The sequence below is a fragment of the Acromyrmex echinatior genome, chromosome 14, assembly GCF_024713525.1.
Source record: "Acromyrmex echinatior isolate Ae372 chromosome 14, ASM2471352v2, whole genome shotgun sequence".
NCBI lineage: Eukaryota > Metazoa > Arthropoda > Insecta > Hymenoptera > Formicidae > Acromyrmex > Acromyrmex echinatior.
Genome location: NC_141865.1, coordinates 5,967,685 through 5,988,407, shown reverse-complemented (window position 1 = coordinate 5,988,407; position 20,723 = coordinate 5,967,685). Strand labels below are relative to the sequence as shown.

At 26.8% G+C, this 20,723-nt stretch overlaps 1 protein-coding gene and 3 long non-coding RNA genes across 15 annotated transcripts; 2 read left to right on the top strand and 2 right to left on the bottom strand.

Moving 5' to 3' along the window:
- Positions 1-1,433: 1,433 nt before the first annotated feature.
- On the bottom strand, positions 1,434-9,274 carry LOC105150460 (uncharacterized). Of its 10 annotated transcripts, none has more exons than XR_015547365.1 (5): positions 9,188-9,273; positions 8,122-8,501; positions 5,494-5,680; positions 4,719-5,408; positions 1,434-3,990 (listed from the first exon to the last, which is right to left on the bottom strand). It is a non-coding gene; the product is annotated as an uncharacterized LOC105150460 (long non-coding RNA). The 10 variants fall into 10 exon arrangements; XR_015547366.1 differs by having other exon boundaries at positions 4,719-5,680; positions 8,122-8,365; positions 8,430-8,501; XR_015547363.1 differs by having other exon boundaries at positions 1,435-3,990; positions 4,719-4,947; positions 5,196-5,680.
- Positions 8,433-9,532, top strand: LOC105150462 (uncharacterized). The gene is made up of 2 exons (XM_011063577.2): positions 8,433-8,509; positions 9,036-9,532. The coding sequence occupies exons 1-2, from the start codon at positions 8,456-8,458 to the stop codon at positions 9,414-9,416; spliced, it is 435 nt and encodes a 144-aa protein (XP_011061879.1). The 5' UTR covers positions 8,433-8,455; the 3' UTR covers positions 9,417-9,532.
- Positions 9,293-13,241, bottom strand: LOC147907389 (uncharacterized). Of its 3 annotated transcripts, none has more exons than XR_015547355.1 (3): positions 10,494-11,389; positions 9,527-10,357; positions 9,293-9,384 (listed from the first exon to the last, which is right to left on the bottom strand). It is a non-coding gene; the product is annotated as an uncharacterized LOC147907389 (long non-coding RNA). The 3 variants fall into 3 exon arrangements; XR_015547356.1 differs by having other exon boundaries at positions 10,043-10,357; positions 10,494-11,259; XR_015547354.1 differs by lacking the exon at positions 9,293-9,384 and having other exon boundaries at positions 9,968-10,357; positions 10,494-13,241.
- A 3,204-nt stretch (positions 13,242-16,445) lies between these two features.
- On the top strand, positions 16,446-18,767 carry LOC147907388 (uncharacterized). Its single transcript, XR_015547386.1, has 4 exons — positions 16,446-16,532; positions 16,628-16,686; positions 17,150-17,207; positions 18,329-18,767. It is a non-coding gene; the product is annotated as an uncharacterized LOC147907388 (long non-coding RNA).
- Positions 18,768-20,723: the final 1,956 nt, after the last annotated feature.

Here is a 20,723-nt window from a genome sequence, read left to right as displayed (position 1 = left end):
AGAGTGGTTGCGCGCAAATTACTCTTTTTCTATTTTTTTTCTGACTTCTGTGGCGTAAATCCTCATTTAAATACTAGACTTACTCTATAATTTTCTGGTTGTTTAGATATTAAACGTTCCGCACTTATATATTTTCCTACATTATGCTTATCGTTAGTAATAATATAATTAGTATGTAATTAACGTAAGAAAATGATATAATTAGTATGGTAGCAATAGTATAGTATATATACAGTTCTTACATCATATATGTATATACGACAGAATATTCTTTTCTCGTTCTGTCTTTGTGCTAACAATCTTCTTAGTATATCTATATATTTGATAAATATTGTTTCTCAAAAGTCAGATATATATATATATATATATATATATATATATATATATAAATGTTTAACACAAGTTAATGCATTATAATTTCGCTCTATTGTTTTTTGGTTACTGATTTGTACTAGAAGAAGGTTAAGGAATAAAGATAGAAAGACATTTCAACTTAATCGTATTATATGGAAAGTAAGTAACTTTATACTTAGCATAAGCAGATCTTATTAAATTAGAAAGCGATAAAATTGACAAAATACAACATAGCAAGAATATTATATTCTTATCATACTGTATTTTGTTAATTTGTAAAAAGCTATTGAGAATCTCAAAATTATCGTTTTTATTTCTTTGATACCATTTTTCTCAAAATTTTCTCGAAATTTTAACCAAATTTGTACAATGCGTTTAGCAGGCAAAAATAAGTCGGAATTCATATTCGTGTTACAAGAAAAAAATTACAAATTTTATTGAACAATGTAATTAGTAATTATTTTTGTGTATTCTTTTTAATTTTATTTTATTTTCGATTATGCTTGTATAAGTAATTGCCTTTTCATTTTGATATTTTGATAACTTTATTTTTTCAAATCATGTGAAAAATATCCTTTTTTATTAATATTTTTCCTTCATCACAATATCAAAATAATATAATAAGTTTATTATAATCGAATAAAGCTTTGTATTCTTAAAAAAGCACATTTTTAATTCAATTCAATTTTTCATCATTATATACTTCTATTGAAATTCATTCTATCCGCATATGAGAACAAAATTGACATATGCCCTTACAAAAATTTTAAATTTTAAAAAATTCTAATTTATGTAACGATTTCTCCATTTTAATAAATGGTAGATTAAATGCAAATAATTAGTCATGATGATAAAGATAGGTACAACCTGTTTAAAATAATTAAAATTAAATAGAAATTTTAGAAAATAAATAAAGTTAATGACAAAACTAAAAAGAATATTAGAATTTTTTATATATATTAGTTATTTTAAAATTTAATTATGTGCAAAGATATTTATAATTTTTAAGAATTTTGTAATATATAAAAATGAGAGAAATAATTCTAATATTTAGTTTGCTCAGAAATAAGATTTTTACTTTTAAAAAATATCTATTTCTTTTTTTTTTTAATTTTCAAGGCGTATTTTGTATTTCTTTGCACACATGTGCACAAAAAAGTGTACACTTAAGATAAAAATTGTTTGTTATCGCTATTGCGATGACTCATATATAGCATAATTTTCTAATAATTTAGATATAGAATATTATGCGTTTATATATTATCTTAAGTAACCATAATCTACTTTATGCACATGTAAGATATAATTATGATATAAATAGGTATGATATCAACAGTATATGGATAGCCCACGTAAAGTGAGACAAATCAATAATTTGAAAATTTAGAAGATAAATGTTTCAAACAAAAGTGAAACAGTTTCGAGGGACGTACAATATTTTGATCATATTGTTTTTTTCTAGGTGGAAACGGCAAAAAATACGAAAGTCCCCTCCACTTTTTAAATAAAATTATGTAATTTTTTTACATAATATGATTTCTCAAATAATTTTATATGTAAATGTAATAAGATAGATATTAGAAAACTAGTAGTTTACGAGATATTTAACTATATATATTCTGGTACATATTGATATAAAATATTAAAAATATTAAAAGTTGACACTTTTCAGTGTTTTAATAATGATGATTCTAGCAAACATAATTATGCTGGCACTGAAATAATTACAATTAAACGAGTAGCAGAAATGATAAGTATGTTTTCAAATATCTAATAAATACATATTTATAACAAAAGATACACTAATTACACTGTCGAAAACCATTTTCACAAGTATAAATAATCATTTTCGATGTATTTATGTCTATTGAATATAAATCTATTGTTCGAAATTAGCTATCACATCTAAAAAATGACATTAAAGAGATGAAAAACGATGAGATTTGGAAATTTTTAAAAGTTACGTTCAAGTTGAGAAAATACAATATAGCGAGAAGAGTATAATCGTCTGGTAATTGCATCCAAGCAAAGACAATAGCTATGATACTTGCTGATTGTAATAATAATGATGGCCATGTAAAACAAATGCCAAACGATAAGCGACTGGTTAAGTGCAGGCAATTCGCAGCGATAATGTCAAAAATAGGGGGGAGGGGAGATGCAACATAGCACATTTTATTTGCTGAATTATATTTGAACGCGCGTACGCATCCAATTACTCACTCGCAATAATGATCGACATAATGTTTTATTGTTCCAGAATAAATTATAATTTAATGTTATATTCCATTATAATAGAATATTACAGTTTATCACTCGCTTCTAAAAGTATTTTCTAAGATTGTATAATTTTCTGTGATAATACAAAGTTGCATGCCTATTTTATCTTTTACTTTGTATGAACTGGCAATTGCATAAAATCACAAGTCTTGATTAAATATAATATTTTTCTCTTATGAATATTGTATCTCCTATTTAATCAACTATTATATCGCATCTGATCTATATTTATTTCACGATAAAAATATTTTATTATAAAACCAATTTTGCACGAATTCGCGTAAATGTCGTAGTTTTTCCTCAACGGGCCATAAATCGTCCGAGACGGTGAGCGTCACAAAGATCAAATTTAAAATTGATAACTGTTTGATAATGGCCTTGGGCGACGCGATATGTATGCGAGAAGCAGATTACAGAGATGATAGGAAAACGGATGCGATCGTAACGAGAATAGATGGAAAACCAATGGTAGGACCTCTTGAGATCGATAAGATAAAAATAAAATGATCATGTCCATAGAACGAGTAAAAAATTATGGAAAATGTCTATACAGTCAAATTTTCTATTCTATAAATTAATCTATATTTTATTAAATTTTATTATTATTTACATTATTGTTCATTTTGAAAAAATTAATTACTTCTAATATCTATTATATTTAATTGTAACAATTCTCATTTTTTTAAAGAACAAATAACATATAACACATATACATATGATAATAATAAGAAATTATTACATCTAATTTATAAATGCATTTGAAGACACTTATAACTCTCTAATGTTTCCGTTAATACAATTTTAATAATTTAATAGACTGAGAGTTTATATCCGCCAGCATTTATTTAAATATTATTATTCTGCATCAATGTATCATGTTGTATTTGGAAAGATGAAATAACAGACTTCAATGAGATTTATGTTTCATACATTACACAAATGCTGCTTTGTATATTCTAATGTACGTAAAAGTATGTTAATGCATCGAATTTCTACATTTGTCAAATTATATTCTATTAATAAATCTATTAATATAAATGTGTTAAATAAAAATTTTCTCACGTAATATTTTTAAAATTAATTATAATTAGACTTTTGTTACGTGTTTTTACTTCTGGAGTTTGTTCGCAATAAATAAGTCTTTTTTTCAGAATAAATTCTCCATGTGAAATAACTTTGTAACTATCGACATTTTGATGTCCAAATGGCTACCATTCTTTTCAATTTGGCCTCAGTTTTATTTTCAACAAACAAAAGAATGACCATTAGAATGCTTCGTGTGTCTATCAGAGCCACATTAATCCACGTCCATAAGCTGAAATATTTCGAGCACGTTTTTATATGATGTAATGTTACCTAAAAATTTTTTCAGAAGTTATATTATGTCAATTTAAAAATTAATTTTTTCAATACTTATTTTAAGAAATCCTTCATGTATTTGATGTATAAAAATAGCAAAAAGAAACACACAACAAAAATATAAAGATTAAAGAATATAATAAATATATTATGAGTCATAAGTGTATCGACTCGTATTAACTTCGGATACAATATATGAAAAATAGAAAGCGAATTTAGTCTTTCTTCGCTATGAATTGTGTATTATGAATCATCTTCTTTGTCTAGTGACTTTAAAAATCATGAATAATATTATTTTAATAAACTTAACTTAAAAAAAATATCTCTAAAATTGTCCGCCGTGGACTACAGTTCACTCAATACGTAACGATCTTAATACGATACTGCGTCTTGCCTATTGCCGTAAAAATAGATTCAAAAAAAGTTATTTCAAGTAGAAACAAAAACTAACAAATCCTACGACATGCAGAAAATCAATTTTTGTAATGAAGATATTATAGTACTTGATATTATAGTACTTGAAGAGAAAAAAATTATTAGCATTTGATACAATATATAATATTAAACAATGTTGAGACTCTGCACATACGAATATTTTAATGTATCTCAGAAAATTATCAAAATTATTCAAAAAGTTTCTAAATTGTTCCCAGCTAAATATTCTATAATATTCCAACATTCGAGATATTTTTTATAGTTGAAAAATATGATCGCAAGTTTCGTACAAATTGTATGAAGAAGTCTGGCGAGATCCAGTATCATGGGACCATTAATCTTCGTCTGGCGTCGTCCTTTGCCATCAGATTAGGACCCTTCTTAGATTCTTTCTATATCTTTCGTAGTGGCGTAACGGAAAGGCAAATATTAAAAGAGTCTCTCGACGAGTATAATATAAAGTCCTCTAAAGATAGTTGATTTAATATTGAAGTTAGTATTACCGTCAAGAGATTAGGTCTTAAATTGAATATTTAATTTAATTAAGAAACATAATTTTTTGCGAACATAATTGTTCAAAGAAAGTCTTGATAATAAGTCAAACAAATAATTAATTACTTTCTAAAAGATGAATTCGTATAATATACGCATTTGCCTTTGAAATGTTTTATCTTTCTCTTTAATTATTCGAGTGAGCAATTATGAAAAATTATTGGTTCGTAGATATCAAATGTAGATTTAAATACAAATTGAATTAACGTAATTACCGTCAGAGATAGTCAAGATTTAATCATTTTGTGGCGAGAATATTTTACATTAATTGTATGACGTTATCGAATCTTCCTCTTCTTCTCATTCTGAAAATCTCCAATATCAGAACGCTGCGAGATCTTTTATGCTATTGTTTGCATATTACGGGACGATCCATTTTGGCTGGATACTATGAACGAATAAATCCAAATTCGGACATTCGTCTGACGCTGCATTTAAATTGTCAGGTTTATCGGCATGTAGGCGTGAAATTAAAGACATTATCGGTGATGCCGTCGCTGCTGAAAAACTCACGAATGCTTGCGATTCTTCTTCGTAATATATCGTTATCTTGCAGAAGGTTTTGTTAAAGAGAACATGCAGTCGCGCATGCAGCCTATCTTAAGTTGAGATTTTTAATAAACACTCTTGAATTCTCTTAAACATTCGCATTTCTTGTCAAAAATGAAATACAGTAGATATAAGCATGAATTTCGCAATCCTGTACAAATAATACACATTTTGAATTATACATTTTTTATCGAATATTAGAGAGAGAGAGAGAGAGAGAGAGAGAGAGAGAGAGAGAGAGAGAGAGAGAGAGAGAGAGAGAGAAAGAGAGAGAGAGAAACATTTAGATTATATAATAACGTTTAAAATAGAATAAAACCGTCCTAGAGACTGGAAATATAAAAAAAATATATACAAATTTTAACATTCTCATTATTGTCCGTCAGAATTTCCAACGATATTCTACAACGAGATATTAATTTCAAGCGTTCCATCCCGTACATTGTTGACGGCTGCAATGCTGAGTGCATTAGAGCAAAGTGCATCAGGTCTGTTGCGTTATGCCATTATGAGGATTACTAGCGGGAAATACCTCTCCTGTTTTTCTCCGCACTCGCGTAAAATTGTCTGGTTAATTGTATTTCATTGTTACCCCGCGCGGTTTGTTGCATCTGTGAGCGTGCACCGAGAAAAATACGCCGATGTGTTCTACGGAATTGCTCGTTAACTTTACGTGCCTCGTTGTAAGCGAGATAAAAAAATCACGAGTCTGCACATCCACGTGAACGTTTTATCAATTCAATATTTAGATACAGGACGTATCAAAACATTAGCGGAAAATAAACCTATTTACCTTGTGAATGATAAATAATATTCCGTTATTAACCAGCGTTTATAAATCATTACAAACGAGCTTATATTTGTCATTTTATTCATATAACAAAATTTATTAATATATCTTAAACGTTTATTTTTTTTTATCTCAATAATTTATTTGTGATTAATAAATCTCTTTGAGAATAAGTAAATACTATGAAATATTTCGAAATTAATTATGTTATAATTAATTATGTTAATAATTTTGTTATATAATAAATAAAATAAGAAAAATAGGCTTAATGATTTAGAAACGCTATAAATAATAGATATTATTTGTTGTTCAATTTAAAAAAGTATTTATACATGATTAAAAATTTGTCGAATATATTCTTAATAATATTAATACTTTAGGATAGAAAAAAATACATAAAAAGAACAAAACAATATATGTATTTAAAGTATTTTTTCCCAATAATTAATTGCTAAACGCGAATAAGTATAGTATTATACAAACAATATTCTCGAAGATACTAAAAATGAATAAACAAATCGATTAAATCGTTGATTCCAAATTAATGTGACTTTACAGCCACAGTAGAAGTTATTCATGTCATCAAATTATTTTTGTTCGACTATTGATTGTCATTTGTTGCATTTCGACATTTTCCACATTATTGCCTTCATTTATGGCCTTGTTATCACGATAACAATACTGAGGTATTCGATGACAATGATACAAATGCAGTTTGAGACTAAACGAATTTCGATATTTCCGTAATGCAACGTCGCATACAGATCCTCACATATTAATGCGTAGCTCTGTAAAAATTACTTAACACCTAATACACATACATCATTATATCTTGCATCCTTGTAATAATTAATTATTACTTATAATTTTTTATAATGACGTAATTATTTTCTATACGTATTCAAACAATAATATATTAAAATATATAAAATGGCGTTGGTAACAAAAAGATATAATACGAGAAATTATATTAAAGAAACATAGAACGCTAAAAAAATTTCATAGATTTCTTTTTGATTAAATTTTATCTTGATAAAAATTTCATTTTAGACATTTTCTTAATTTGCAATATTAAATATCCTATACATTAAATATCAAGAATAATATAAAATTTGCATAAAACAACATTAAGCTGTTTCTCTATGATTTTCTATGAGCAATCTTTGTTAAAATAATTAAGACGAATTAATAAAAGATAAATAACTTTGTATAATATGATAAAAGATTGTATCTATTTATGAGCCGCTACAAATATGTGTTATATTTCTAATTTATTTTAATTTAAAATTAAATGAAGAGAAGAAGAGAAATGTTTCTTTACACTTGATCAACACGATAAAGCATGTATGTATTTCATGCTTGTAATATTGCACAGAGAGAGAGAGAGAGAGAGAGAGAAAAGACAACATATTTAATTTAGTTAGTAATTTCATCTTAATTAAAATTTGTAATAATTTCCGTATGTTATATGCGTCATGAGATTGTATTGTCGATTTAAATATCAAAATTTCATAGACTTTGTTTGGTGTGCTTTCCAAAATAAAAAAATTATTTAAAAATCATTATCTCTCTCTTTACGTTTCTTAATACAATATATCGTCGTCTGTAATTGTTCACTGAAGAACTTATAACCATTTTATTCAATTTCTTTTAAAATGAATTAATAAGTATATTAAATAAATAATTATTTACAAAGCTATTAATTACGAAAATTATATTATGTATGTATATTATTATTAAATTTTTGAATTTCTCTCTCTCCCTTTTATTCGGGTATGTTTAGTTTACATATATCAACTTACTTAAATTCAATTCGATTGCATTTCGTTCATACGTATTTCAAGGACACGCCGAAATATGAGATCATCGTACGTGAGACCGATTAAGACAATCTTGCTTATATTATCGCATTGGTACTGCAATCGTAATCGTGCGACATATTCAAAACCAATAATTGCCAAAACGAGACATATCAATGTTTGAAGATTCGTCGAGACGTGGATTTTGCGCAAAGAAATACATCATTTCTGCATATAAAAGGGTATTCTAAAACAAAAAAAAATTAGTTGTGTGCAATTAACAATTCAGTTCTAAAGTCATTCGCATTTACACATTATTCGAGTCCAATTTCTTATCATGGCTCGAAGTCACATCATTTCTGCGATGTTCCTGACACTCATTTCTGCAAATGTACGTAAATATATCACGTCTAAAACAATATTTTAAAATACACAAATTAATTGTAAATTAAATTAATATTATAAATTAAAGTTACATATTCAATACATTTAAATTTAATTTAAATCATGTAAAATATAATAACAGCGATTTGTTCGTTGATTGTAAAACTATATTAAATAGAAAAGAACATTATTGTTCGTAATATCATATGCAGAAAATTTATGCTAAATATACATATACAGACTTTACAAAAAAACATTCAGGATTTATATGGCAGTACACATTATACAGAATAAAAAAGCCTTAATAATTTTTTTTTACTCATTGTCAGTATAATATGTACTATCTATAAACGTTAAATGCTTTTTTATGAACACTTATATAAGTGAACTAATGAGTAATCTTAATATATTCCACCTTGAGATTTTTGAAAGTAAACTTGAAGTTATTTAATGACTCATCTATCATATATATTTTTATAGATTTTCTGATGTAGTGCTGTATTTGTTAACAATATTTTGCACAATTTTTACAGATAATACATGGAGGAATTGTATCAAGACTGTTTCACGAAAACGGTATTTCAGAATTTGCAGGTATACCCATTCGTGAGTTACCTCAAAATTTTGTGACATCAGCAACTGGTACTTTGAATGGCTTCAAAACGTATATTGAAAACTTACTTACTAATTTTAATCAACGTATGAATATTCCTGAATATTCTATATTACATCGTATCACGCATGGAAATATATGGCCGAATGTTGCGAATCCAGCACCGATTGTTCCTAGCCGTATAATACCGCCACGTCCTATAGGCAATTATAAAGGCATTGGTGATAGTATTGGTGCTGCTTCCGCTGCAGCTGCAAATTCCGCTGCATCTAGAAGATTAGCAAAGTACTCGTCTATGTAATAAGCTCGCAACTCACTGTAAAATATCGACGCTGTACAGTTATTATATTATCTAACAATTAATGCATAATATATAATACAAGATTTACACAAAGTCCTTAATATACTTACTGTCAGTAAGTTTGATTAAGTACATCGAAATAATAGAATGAAATAAGCAACATGTAATTTCAACGTTTGTTAATTAAACAATATAGTTGTAATATTTGTTTCTTGAAATGAAAAAATAAAATATTGTTTTTTTACGATATATATTATTAATTTGACATAATTATATATATATATCTCATTAATTTGATACAAGTATAACTTTTAACTGCGATACGTGTGTCTTTTAATTTCAATTTATTTATTATTTTTAAATAACTATAAAAATAAATAAATTTCTTTATAAAACAACTAAACATTTATTTATCGTCAACCAAATATATTTGCGTTTGATAGGATATGTAATCTGAACGACAAAAAAATAAATGAGTTATATTTTTCGAATACAGGATCCGGCAAAATGATCTCCCACATTTTAATCTTTAATAAAAACGCCATTGTAAATGCTATTTAGATTTTATTTTTATTAACTGAAAATTTATGCTATGCCATTTGTTTTTATTGAGTTTTGAAAATTACAAAGTCCAAGTGGCGACCATTTTTTTCGATACACATTCGAAGCTGATTTCTAAAAGTTTCCATCACTCGAGCAATAATTTGAAGCGATATTCCTGTAATTTCTTGGCGTATTGCTGCTTTCAATTCGTCAATGGTTCGGGGGTGGTGTTGAAAAACCTTTGCTTTCAGGTAGCCCCAAAGGAAAAAGTCGCATGGGGCAAGATCGGGTGAACGCGCAGGCCACCCAACGTCTCCACGTAACGAGATTACGCGTCCTGGAAACATTTCCCTTAAAACGTCCATTGTCCTTCTTGCCGTATGAGCCGTAGCTCCATCCTGTTGAAACCACACATCCGAATATTCAAGTTCTCTAAGTTTTGGTCACCCGTTTATGTCAACGATAGATATTGACGATAGATTTATCATTTTGGAATTATAAAAGGAGGCTCCTGTTTGCCTATAAAATAATTACCTACAGCTTCGTTTGCATATAATTATATTGCATACAGTACATCACACACACAACTATAACGCACACAACACATTGTATGCACGATTGTATTGTGCACAGCATATTGGACACGACCATATGCGTATGTGTCACGTTGCACACTAATAGTGCTTTCCAGCAAGTGACACAATGTGACATGTCACAGTGATCATCTTCGTTTAACATTAACAAACAATATAAATGTAATGATTTACTGTGTTACACTGTGCATCTGTGTCTCTTGCTGGAAAGCATCTCAAACCTCTTATACACGTATAACTTTGTGCATATAATCGTGTCGTGTAGACGATCGTGTTGCGCTTATGCACATTGCTGTCATATGTGCAGTATTGCATATACACTATGTTCGTAGACTCCAATAATAACCGAACATAGTCTGCTGTTTTATCTAATAGATAGAAATTGTTGTATTATAAACATGCTAAAAAAAATGTTACAAAAACCGAACAGAAGATTAGAACTGTCAAAAAATTAGATATTATTGCGTTTATTATATATTTCATCATATTTGTCATCATTAAAGATATAGATACAGAATCGCTTATGTAATACATGTAAAAATAATTATTTTATTAATAAGCAATCATAAATACATGCGTATAAGTTGAGAGTATAATTTTTTTATTTTACATGTCCAATATGTATTATATCCAAAATGTGTTCCTCATATGTATCATATATGACCATATGCGCAATGTGACACGTGTACGCGCGCGCAATACATGGTTCAGTGCACAAAATGGCATATAGTCATTTGTGCAATACGATCATGCACAAATAGAGCTATAGACCACTTATTTTGTAGGCAAATTACGCCTTCCTAATTATAAAATAACTTTACTCATACTTCTTTATTTATGATTTAATACAAGCTCATTTAACGACAAAATTTTTATGAACTCTCTTTTCTATATATAATGGTAAATTAAATGATGAGTGTTTAAAGATAAATGATGAGTGATTTTTTTACGTACCTTTTTATTTATCTCACGTATCGTATGTGATAAATTTAAATATATTCTTCTTAATGTTTAAATTAATCTGCACATTCTGCCTTAGCATATGTCAGAAATAAAATTCCAGATTATAGTAAAGAAAAATCGCAAATGTATATACTGGAGTGCTGTTTCTACTTACAGCGGTTAGAAAGAGTTCAAACTTGAAAGAGATGAACAATCCTAAATTCGCACCGCGTGTAAAGGCTCAAAGTAATTCAACCAGCCTAAGAATATACTTACTTAATAAAAGCAGAGTACGTCGAAAATTAAGTTTCCAGTGTAAAGTTTTTACATTACTTGTATGTTAGGCTCGTATTATATTGATTTGCATATAATTTACGTGCTATTTACGTGGAATAATGCAATTAATTTTAATAAATTAAAATAACAGACTTTGCATATCCTACCTACTTAAGCTTTCTAATGTTTTCCAATTTTTTACTGATTGTAAGTCCAAAATTAAAAATTAATGATCAGGTTCAAAAAAGGAAATATTTCTAAACATATGACATTTCCAAAAATGTGACATTTCCAAATATTTATAGAAATACAGTGATTTTAAAAAGATTAAGATTTTAAGAAAATACGCATTTACGTATGTATCTAATATGGCTTAAGAGTACATGTTTTTTACTTTCGTAAAAACATATTAAAAAAATGGAAAATAAAATGATCCAATGTCACTTTTGTATGAGATTATAAGTTTATTGATATATTTATTGATATGTAAGAATACACAAAGAATTGTTTTATAAACAATCAATTTATCTACTTATGTCCACAATGTTTAGCAAGTGAAGTGGAATCCATGGTCTAAAATAATAACAGTAGGAAAAAATGTTATAATCAACATGTGTATACTTAATATGTCTATGATTGGTAATATTAATGTCATCTCTCTGGAGAAAATAATAATTAGAATGTAAGTCGAATGTAAGAGGAGAGTGACAGAAGCGTAAACGAAATTTCTAAAAAGTGAAAATTGGAACAAAGTGTAAAAAAGATATTTCTTTTATGTTCGGTTGTCTCAATTTTTGCTTCCAAGATGTTTCTATTACTTTTTCCTTAAATTCGACGCTCCTATTTTTATTTTCGCTAGGACTTACAAAGAGTTTCCTCTTTTTAATAAATTATAAACAAAACATTGTGACAAAAATACAAATATACAGTTACAATAATATAAACTATGAAAATTAATAACACTTTCTTAGTAGTTATAGAAAGCAATTATTTACCTACGAAATATTACATTATAACTACATTTTGGTTTACTGACAATAGAATGACGCAAAAAATTGAAGCAATCGAGTTAGACAGATAAATTGTATGACTTATTAGTGCCATATATTGAATTTACCGTATAATTATCTGCAACGCGTAGGTACTAAGGTCTGTTTATTTTATGTATATTATGTATGCAAATAATTTGATTTATTGTTACAATGTTATATAAATTATGTAGCAATAAATTAGTTTAATGAGAAGCGTTGTGCAACAGAAAATTAACATTTTGTTCCTTGAACGAAAATGGCAGATAAATGACCATTTAAATTATAATTGACATAAGTACTGCGACAATTAGGTATATTGCCGAAGATAACAAACAGGAAAGTAATTAACAATTTTCAATGTCAGTGGTATCGCTATTTTATCATCTTCTATGAATCATTCGTGTCTTCCTGACACGTGTTCCAATCGTAGTTAGTCACATAAATATAAATAAACAAACATAAATGAATAAATAAATATGTAGTTTTGACACTTTTATCTTTACTTTTCACTGCTTTAAAAAAAATACAATAGTTTTATTTTAATGATCAGATTTCTTACTCGTAAAGAATTTTTAAGAAATGTAATAATAATTTCCAAACACCATTGTAATTGATAACTCAATTATCAAAATAATGTTACGTAACAATTAACGTGGCAATTGTCACTTTATAAGTCAAATGCAATTTCAATTTCAGTAAGTTTCATTGTTAGCACATTCCCTCTACGACACGATCAAATTAATAGTTGAAGAGGATTACGGAATGTTGGGAATTTCTATTTAGCAGCATCAAACAAGAATCAAATGTTTAATTTCAGTAGCTCCTCGATAGCATTATTTCTATATAAAAGAATTTCTTTTCTTAAGAGTATTTCTACATTTGTTGGATAATATTTTTCATTACGAATTACGCACGTTTCTATTTAAATAATAATATAATAAACATTTTATTACAAGCATTTACAACTGTAGTTGTTTTTGGAGAGGTAAGATTAAATTTAAGATAAATTTTTTGTTAGCGGTCATGAATACATACATAGACTAAGAAATCTGATAATGATGAAATATAATAGTTGCACCGTCATTATTTACGATATCCGTTGAGCCAATGATGATCCAACCATGGTCAAACCATATTCGAATTACAATCACAGTTAAAGCACGTACTGTAGAAATTTAATGCATATTGCTTTTACATAGGATACAATATGTAGGCTATTTGCAAACATTTTACTACTAAGTGTATTATCCGTATTATTGTATTATCGTAAAACGACACAGGAAAAATTACTATTAATAACAAATGATAATTAATATTCAATTTAATTATATTGTATTTAATTTTATTTTTTATTTTTTATTTTATTTCCCTTTGCTAATGGCTTGAAGGAAGTCGAAATTTTCAAAATCATTATAAAGTAACGTAATGGATACTTGAATATATTGTACAAAATTATGCAATAATTATCACGGATATATATATATATATATATATATATATATATATATATATATATATATGCTTTCACCTGTTATTCTTAAATATTATACATTTTTTAATTCGTATTTTATAAAACAACATCATTATCAATATAATTAATTTGGCACTTTTTATAATATATAATAAAAAAAGCCAAATTAATTGTATTGGTAATGATTGGCAATATAAATAATACGACAAATATCTATCACAGAATGTATTGTATATATATTCAGAAAAAAATTATTAGGTGTTGGAATTAATTCGTAGCGTTTTTTAATGAAAGAATGTTATTTATTTCACATGAGCATTAAAAAATACATTAATGAAAGTACTTCCCATCACTTGTAAAACGCTACGAATTAATTCCAACACCTAATAGTTAGGGAATGACAAATTCAATAATGTTACTCTGTAATTACTTAAGCTTAAAAGGTGTAAAGATAGATACACACACATACACACACATTATTTGTATATGTGATTGTGTATAATATGATGTATTGTTCATGCAAAATCATGCAAGTAATTTAGACGTATTGCTGAACGCACAATAAATCAATCTATTTCCAATCGGATCGTATCATTTCGAGAGCGTAATCGTATCGAGCGTGTTATCGTCGGCTACTATCACGGCGCGTTTATTCTCGTGTTCCATGTCAGCACATCGAGTGATTTGAGAACAATATCAACGATGCATTCGTCCCGAACCAATGAGAACGGATACAGAGTTGCGTGTACACGAATTTGCATAACTCGGTTCGGACGTGTGGTGCATGGATAGCTCGATGGTTGGCGTTGTCATGCGATTTCACGTAGCGTTATTATGCAGTTCCTTTTTTTTAGAAAACGGAACAAAAAAACGACTCGCAATAGTAAAAAAGTAAAAACGTTATGTATGATTATGTATAAATTTATGTGTGAAACAGCTACGCTTGCATACTTTTGCATTAGGTTTTTAATAGTTATTGGAATCAGATATACAAAAATTAAGATTTATAAAAAATTAAAAGTACATTTATACAAACTTGCTATCACGAAGAAAATGTTTTCTTAAAGTTTATCCTGAAAATATGATAGTCATGGGACAACATTGTATTTCCAAGAATTTTAATGTAAATCTCGTGTTCATTAATAAAATTACAATAAAATTATACAAAATAAACATATTAAGAATTTTAAGCAGATCGTATATGTGAATACATCAAATACGATAAAGAAAGCCAAAATCGGTCAAATTTGGGATGTTACAAATAATACATTATATATTCTTTTAAACAAAATAAGTTTGATTAATTTTACTAAAGTGCATGATAAAAATCTTTAAAATATTGTATTGTATCACCATATTGTAACTAGCATATTTTGAAGGTAAATTTTAAATCAAAATTTTCTCCGTATATTTATTAATATATAAATACAAAATGACCGGTGGCAACATTATTCAAAAACAGTTCGATGCAACTCGATTCATATTTTACCAGTGACATAAAAACGCATTACGGCTAGTAGATTAAACTTTTCTCATCAAGCACGCGGCGACGACTACTTCCGACGTAACAAGCTCCCCTTCGACCACTCGGTTGATGAAGTACAATAAAGTTTGCTCGTGCTTACGGACAACTTCGACGACTGTATTTCCACGGTGACTTTTTCAATCCTCTTTCGCGGATTTTCCACGGATTGCCAGTTGCAATCTCACCGATTTTCTCATAAGCAATTCTTTCTATTATAGAGTTTATCTAAAAGACACTTCCAATAATGAAAAAAAAAAGTGATGTAGATACTAAAATATGTTCCAACCTTCTAAAATATTGAAGCAAATATTATTATAAAAGAAACTTTAAGCCTCTTATGTAATTCAAATAATATCAATATAATTAACTCTTGAAACTAAGTAACATTAAATCATCTTGTTACAATGTAACCTTTTAATAGAAGCATAAAACTCGAATGATTCTTCGATTGCAGATATAAGGAACAAAAAATGACGAGGGAAGCAAGAGTTAAAATAAAAATTGCTTATTATTGCTACTGGAATGCTACAAGGTCAGATATTCAATTTTCTAGTAATTTAGATATCGAACTTCCTGATGAATGTTCATAAATGACTCATTACGCTTACAAAAGCCTAATCAATATAATTAATATGATAACAGTAGTATATATAGTTCTTCCAGCAATAACGTGCAATAGAAAATATTCACTTCTTATTGCGTTTCTGAGTCAGGAGTTTTCTTAGCATATATTAGGTAAATATATTGTTTTTAAAAATACCAATTAATATATGAATTCGAATTATATTGTAATATATTAATGTATTACAATTTCGCTTTATTTCGTATAGTTCAGAGGAAGAACGAGGAAAGACACGAATTCGTTAAGATGGCTTCTTTGAAATGCGTCGTAAGTTTGATTCAATAATTGTTGTTTAACTATTTATTACCTAATTATATTGTAATTACAATTTTTGCAAGTTTATAAAATCAAAGTCTCTGTTGAAAAAGTTCTTGACTCTATCTTTATATTAGGTGTTGGAATTAATTCGTAGCGTTTTACAAGTGATGGGAAGTACTTTCATTAATGTATTTTTTAATGCTCATGTGAAATAAATAACATTCTTTCATTAAAAACGCTACGAATTAATTCCAACACCTAATAATTTTTTAGGGCTTACTCTTATTATGATTTATTCTCGTTCTCTTTCAAATCATTTCTTTCCCAATCGACTAAAATACAGAGTATTTCAAAGAACATTTTTGACAAAACTGAAATTATAAATAATCCCTAAAAAATTTAAAAAAATTTTAAAAGTAAAGTTCAGGAATGTTTTGAATAAATTTCAAACTACTTGTTTGAAAAATTTTAGGTTGTACTTTCCTTATTAATGATGATGCTGGCGCATTGTAATGCTCACCATGAGAATGGTACGTTTTTTCATTTAACAATATTTAACAGTTATATATTTACAATAAAAAACGTTAATTTTATATATATATATACACACTATTTGACATAAATTGATTTTTTTCGAACATCGGAATAAGACTGATCATTTTCTTTCATTCTTTGGATATTGAATACAAATCTATTTATTGAATTACTTAATCATGTCACAATTTTGAGAAATTTGTAATTAAAATTGCAAAGAGAGCTATTTTTAAAAAGTCTAATACTGTTACTTTGTTACAACTCCGAAGCTTCGAAAAAATTAAAATCTTTAAAGTTCACTTCGAACTGTCAAAATTTAAGGTGCATTTGAAGCTTTAAAAATATTTGTGTGATTAGAAAATAATATAAAAATATCTCGCAATACATGTTCATAAATATATGTATGTATTTTTCATGAAAATATATTCGTTATTATTAATTACATTAAATTAATAGTTATATAATTTTTATTCTTCAAAGCTTTGAAGATTGAAGTATTGAAGTATTGAAATTTCAAACCTTTAAAAATTTTGTATTGTTTGACATATGGCTCATAACAAACAGATCATTAATAATTGCCTACATGCTCTACCTGTATATCGCGTTAAGATTATAATCATTATAAAGATTTCAATATTTTCTATTTTTTTATTTTATTATTTTTTCATTCTGCTTTTTAATTATATTTTTTAATTTTAAATTTTTTTGAACGTATTAAACAAACATTACAATTATGACTTTTAAGTATTTTTTTGTATAATAAATGTTTATAATTCGATGGTAGGTACCATAGAACGTAGGTACCATAATAATGTATCTAGACTAATAATTAATTAAATTATTATTAAACTTAATGGATCGAATTTTTTCTCACTTAATAGTTGTTTGTGACATTTATAATGGTTATAAACAAAAAAATTATTTTTTGAAAATCCTGGGCGAGACAAAAAATGATTTTATTGACTTTCCTTTTTTCACAAAATTATGTGATTTGGAAACCCGATTAGTATTGACCATCCAAAAACTTTAGAAAATGATTAACTTCGTTTTAGTATTTTTTTTTTCTGTCGAACACTGTTAATAATATTGTATATATGTGTAATTTGTTTTACAATAGGGAATCCTGAAATGTCGCCTCTTCCAGATAATATATTCGAACCGACATCTTCACCATCTGATGACGAAATTGTTAACAGTAAAACTGATAAACCTGAAATTAAACCTAGAATGCTTTATGCATCAGTAAATGCACCATAAAATAAAAAAAATAAAACAAGTTTCCAAGCATCGATGAATAATTATTAGAAAGCTTCTTCTAACTTGGACTCGGAACCTAATATAATAAAATACATAATTAATAAAATGTTACTTTTTACGTCTAATCTTCCTTTAATGTAATCTTATAAGTATTAAAATATTTTGCTGCACTAATCTAACTATAAAATATGGAAATGGCTATGCATTTATGATTAAATTATGTTTGAGAATTTTACTAATTGTAAGTGATGTAAAAGACAAGCTTATGTAAAATTTAAATAAAAAATTAATCGGTATAACATTGTTTTCAATTTTATTTTATTCTTCACACGTATATAAAACTATTATAATAAAATTATAATTACTTTAATGAGACACATTTGTTATCAAAAGATATATTACATCCAAAAATATTTATACTTGTACGACATAAACCACAGATTATAAACTATGTAACTATATACATTTACTATACTAAAAATAAAAATCTAAAAATAATTCTACGTCTGCGCTAGATATAAAAAAATATTGTTATATTCACAATTTATTCTTTAGATATAGACTACAAAATATTTTTTTAGTTATCTTTTTCGCTATCTAATCAGGCTTAATCTCTCATCACTCTACTTCTAAGTAGATAATTGAACTAGTTTACGAAACATTGCGTTAATAATTTTGGATAATATTCAATAAAATATTCAGTTAATTTAGACCCTTTTCATTAAGTACCCTATTGCAGCTTAAATACAAAGGTTACTTGTGATGTATCTCAGAAATAAAACTGTAAAACTTATGAACGTTTTCGATATAAAGGTTATGCCATTAGTATTAATTTATCATTATTTTTTAATCTTATGTTAAATTATTGCCACATTTCAAACCGGATAAAGACAATCGGCTACAATTGCAAATGATAATAACATAAAATAGTCGTCAAATGATAAGCGACTTATTAAAAGTAATTAATCGCGACAACAAAATAAGCGCAATGTGTTTAAAATTAAATAGAAATTTCTGGAAATGAAGTTGATGAACAAATTGAAAAAAATTATTAAAATTTTTAATAGTACTTTTAAAATTTGATTGTGTATTAGATAGTTAAATAAAAAACAATTGAGAAAAGTAATTTTATTTTTGGTCGAAACAGATTTTGGTGTTTAATAAATAATATTCATATGCAAATTTTTGCAGATAAATTCAATTTTATAAATTGCGCGCCAATTCAATTTGTCGCACTTGAAACACAATCGCAAACTGAATTTAAAATATTAATATTTCAAATTAGATTGATCAATTTAATAATAATGCTAATAAGCATCTTAAAAAATCTACAAAGAACTTATTGTGAAAAATATCACTTGAGCTAGAATTTTAAATTTCCGACTGTCCAGAACAGGCGTCATACCAATTCTACCGAAACACGTGGAGACATAGTTATCGCAATAAGTGTATAGTAATTAGTAAGAAAACGTCATTTTTTCAAAGAGATTCTAACCACTGTTAAGGTGATATTTTTTATAACAAATTTTTTGCAGGTTTTTAAGATGCTTACCTAGCATCATTATTAAATTGAGATTCAATATAATTTGAGATATTAATAGTTCAGCTTCAGGTTGCGATTGCGTTTCAAGTCCGACAAACTGAATCGTCGACTTTATAACCACATCGATTATAAAATCAAAAATATATTTGCAAAAATTTGCATATGAATATTTTAAGCCAAGATTTATTTTTATCAAAAATAGAATGATTTCTCTTAATATTATATTCTCATTGGTCTAATTTCTAGTTATAAGTTATAATTATTAAATATAAAACTTTTATGAACTTTGTATTATGTTTTAATGAAAATATTCAAGTTATGCATTAAAGTTATGTATGAATTATGATTTAATTTTAATATTAGGTGTTGGAATTAATTCGTAGCGTTTTTAATGAAAGAATGTTATTTATTTCACATGAGCATTAAAAAATACATTAATGAAAGTACTTCCCATCACTTGTAAAACGCTACGAATTAATTCCAACACCTAATATTTATTTTGTAATAAATTTTAAACGCATTCAGTACACATTAAAACCGTCGTAAAACTTAAAAATATGTGTTTAATATGAATATAAAAATGGATTACATATATATATATATATATATATATATATATATATATATATTATATATATATAATCCATTTTTATATTCATATTTTATATATATATATAAATTATGAAATCCTCAATATATTTCATTGTTCTAT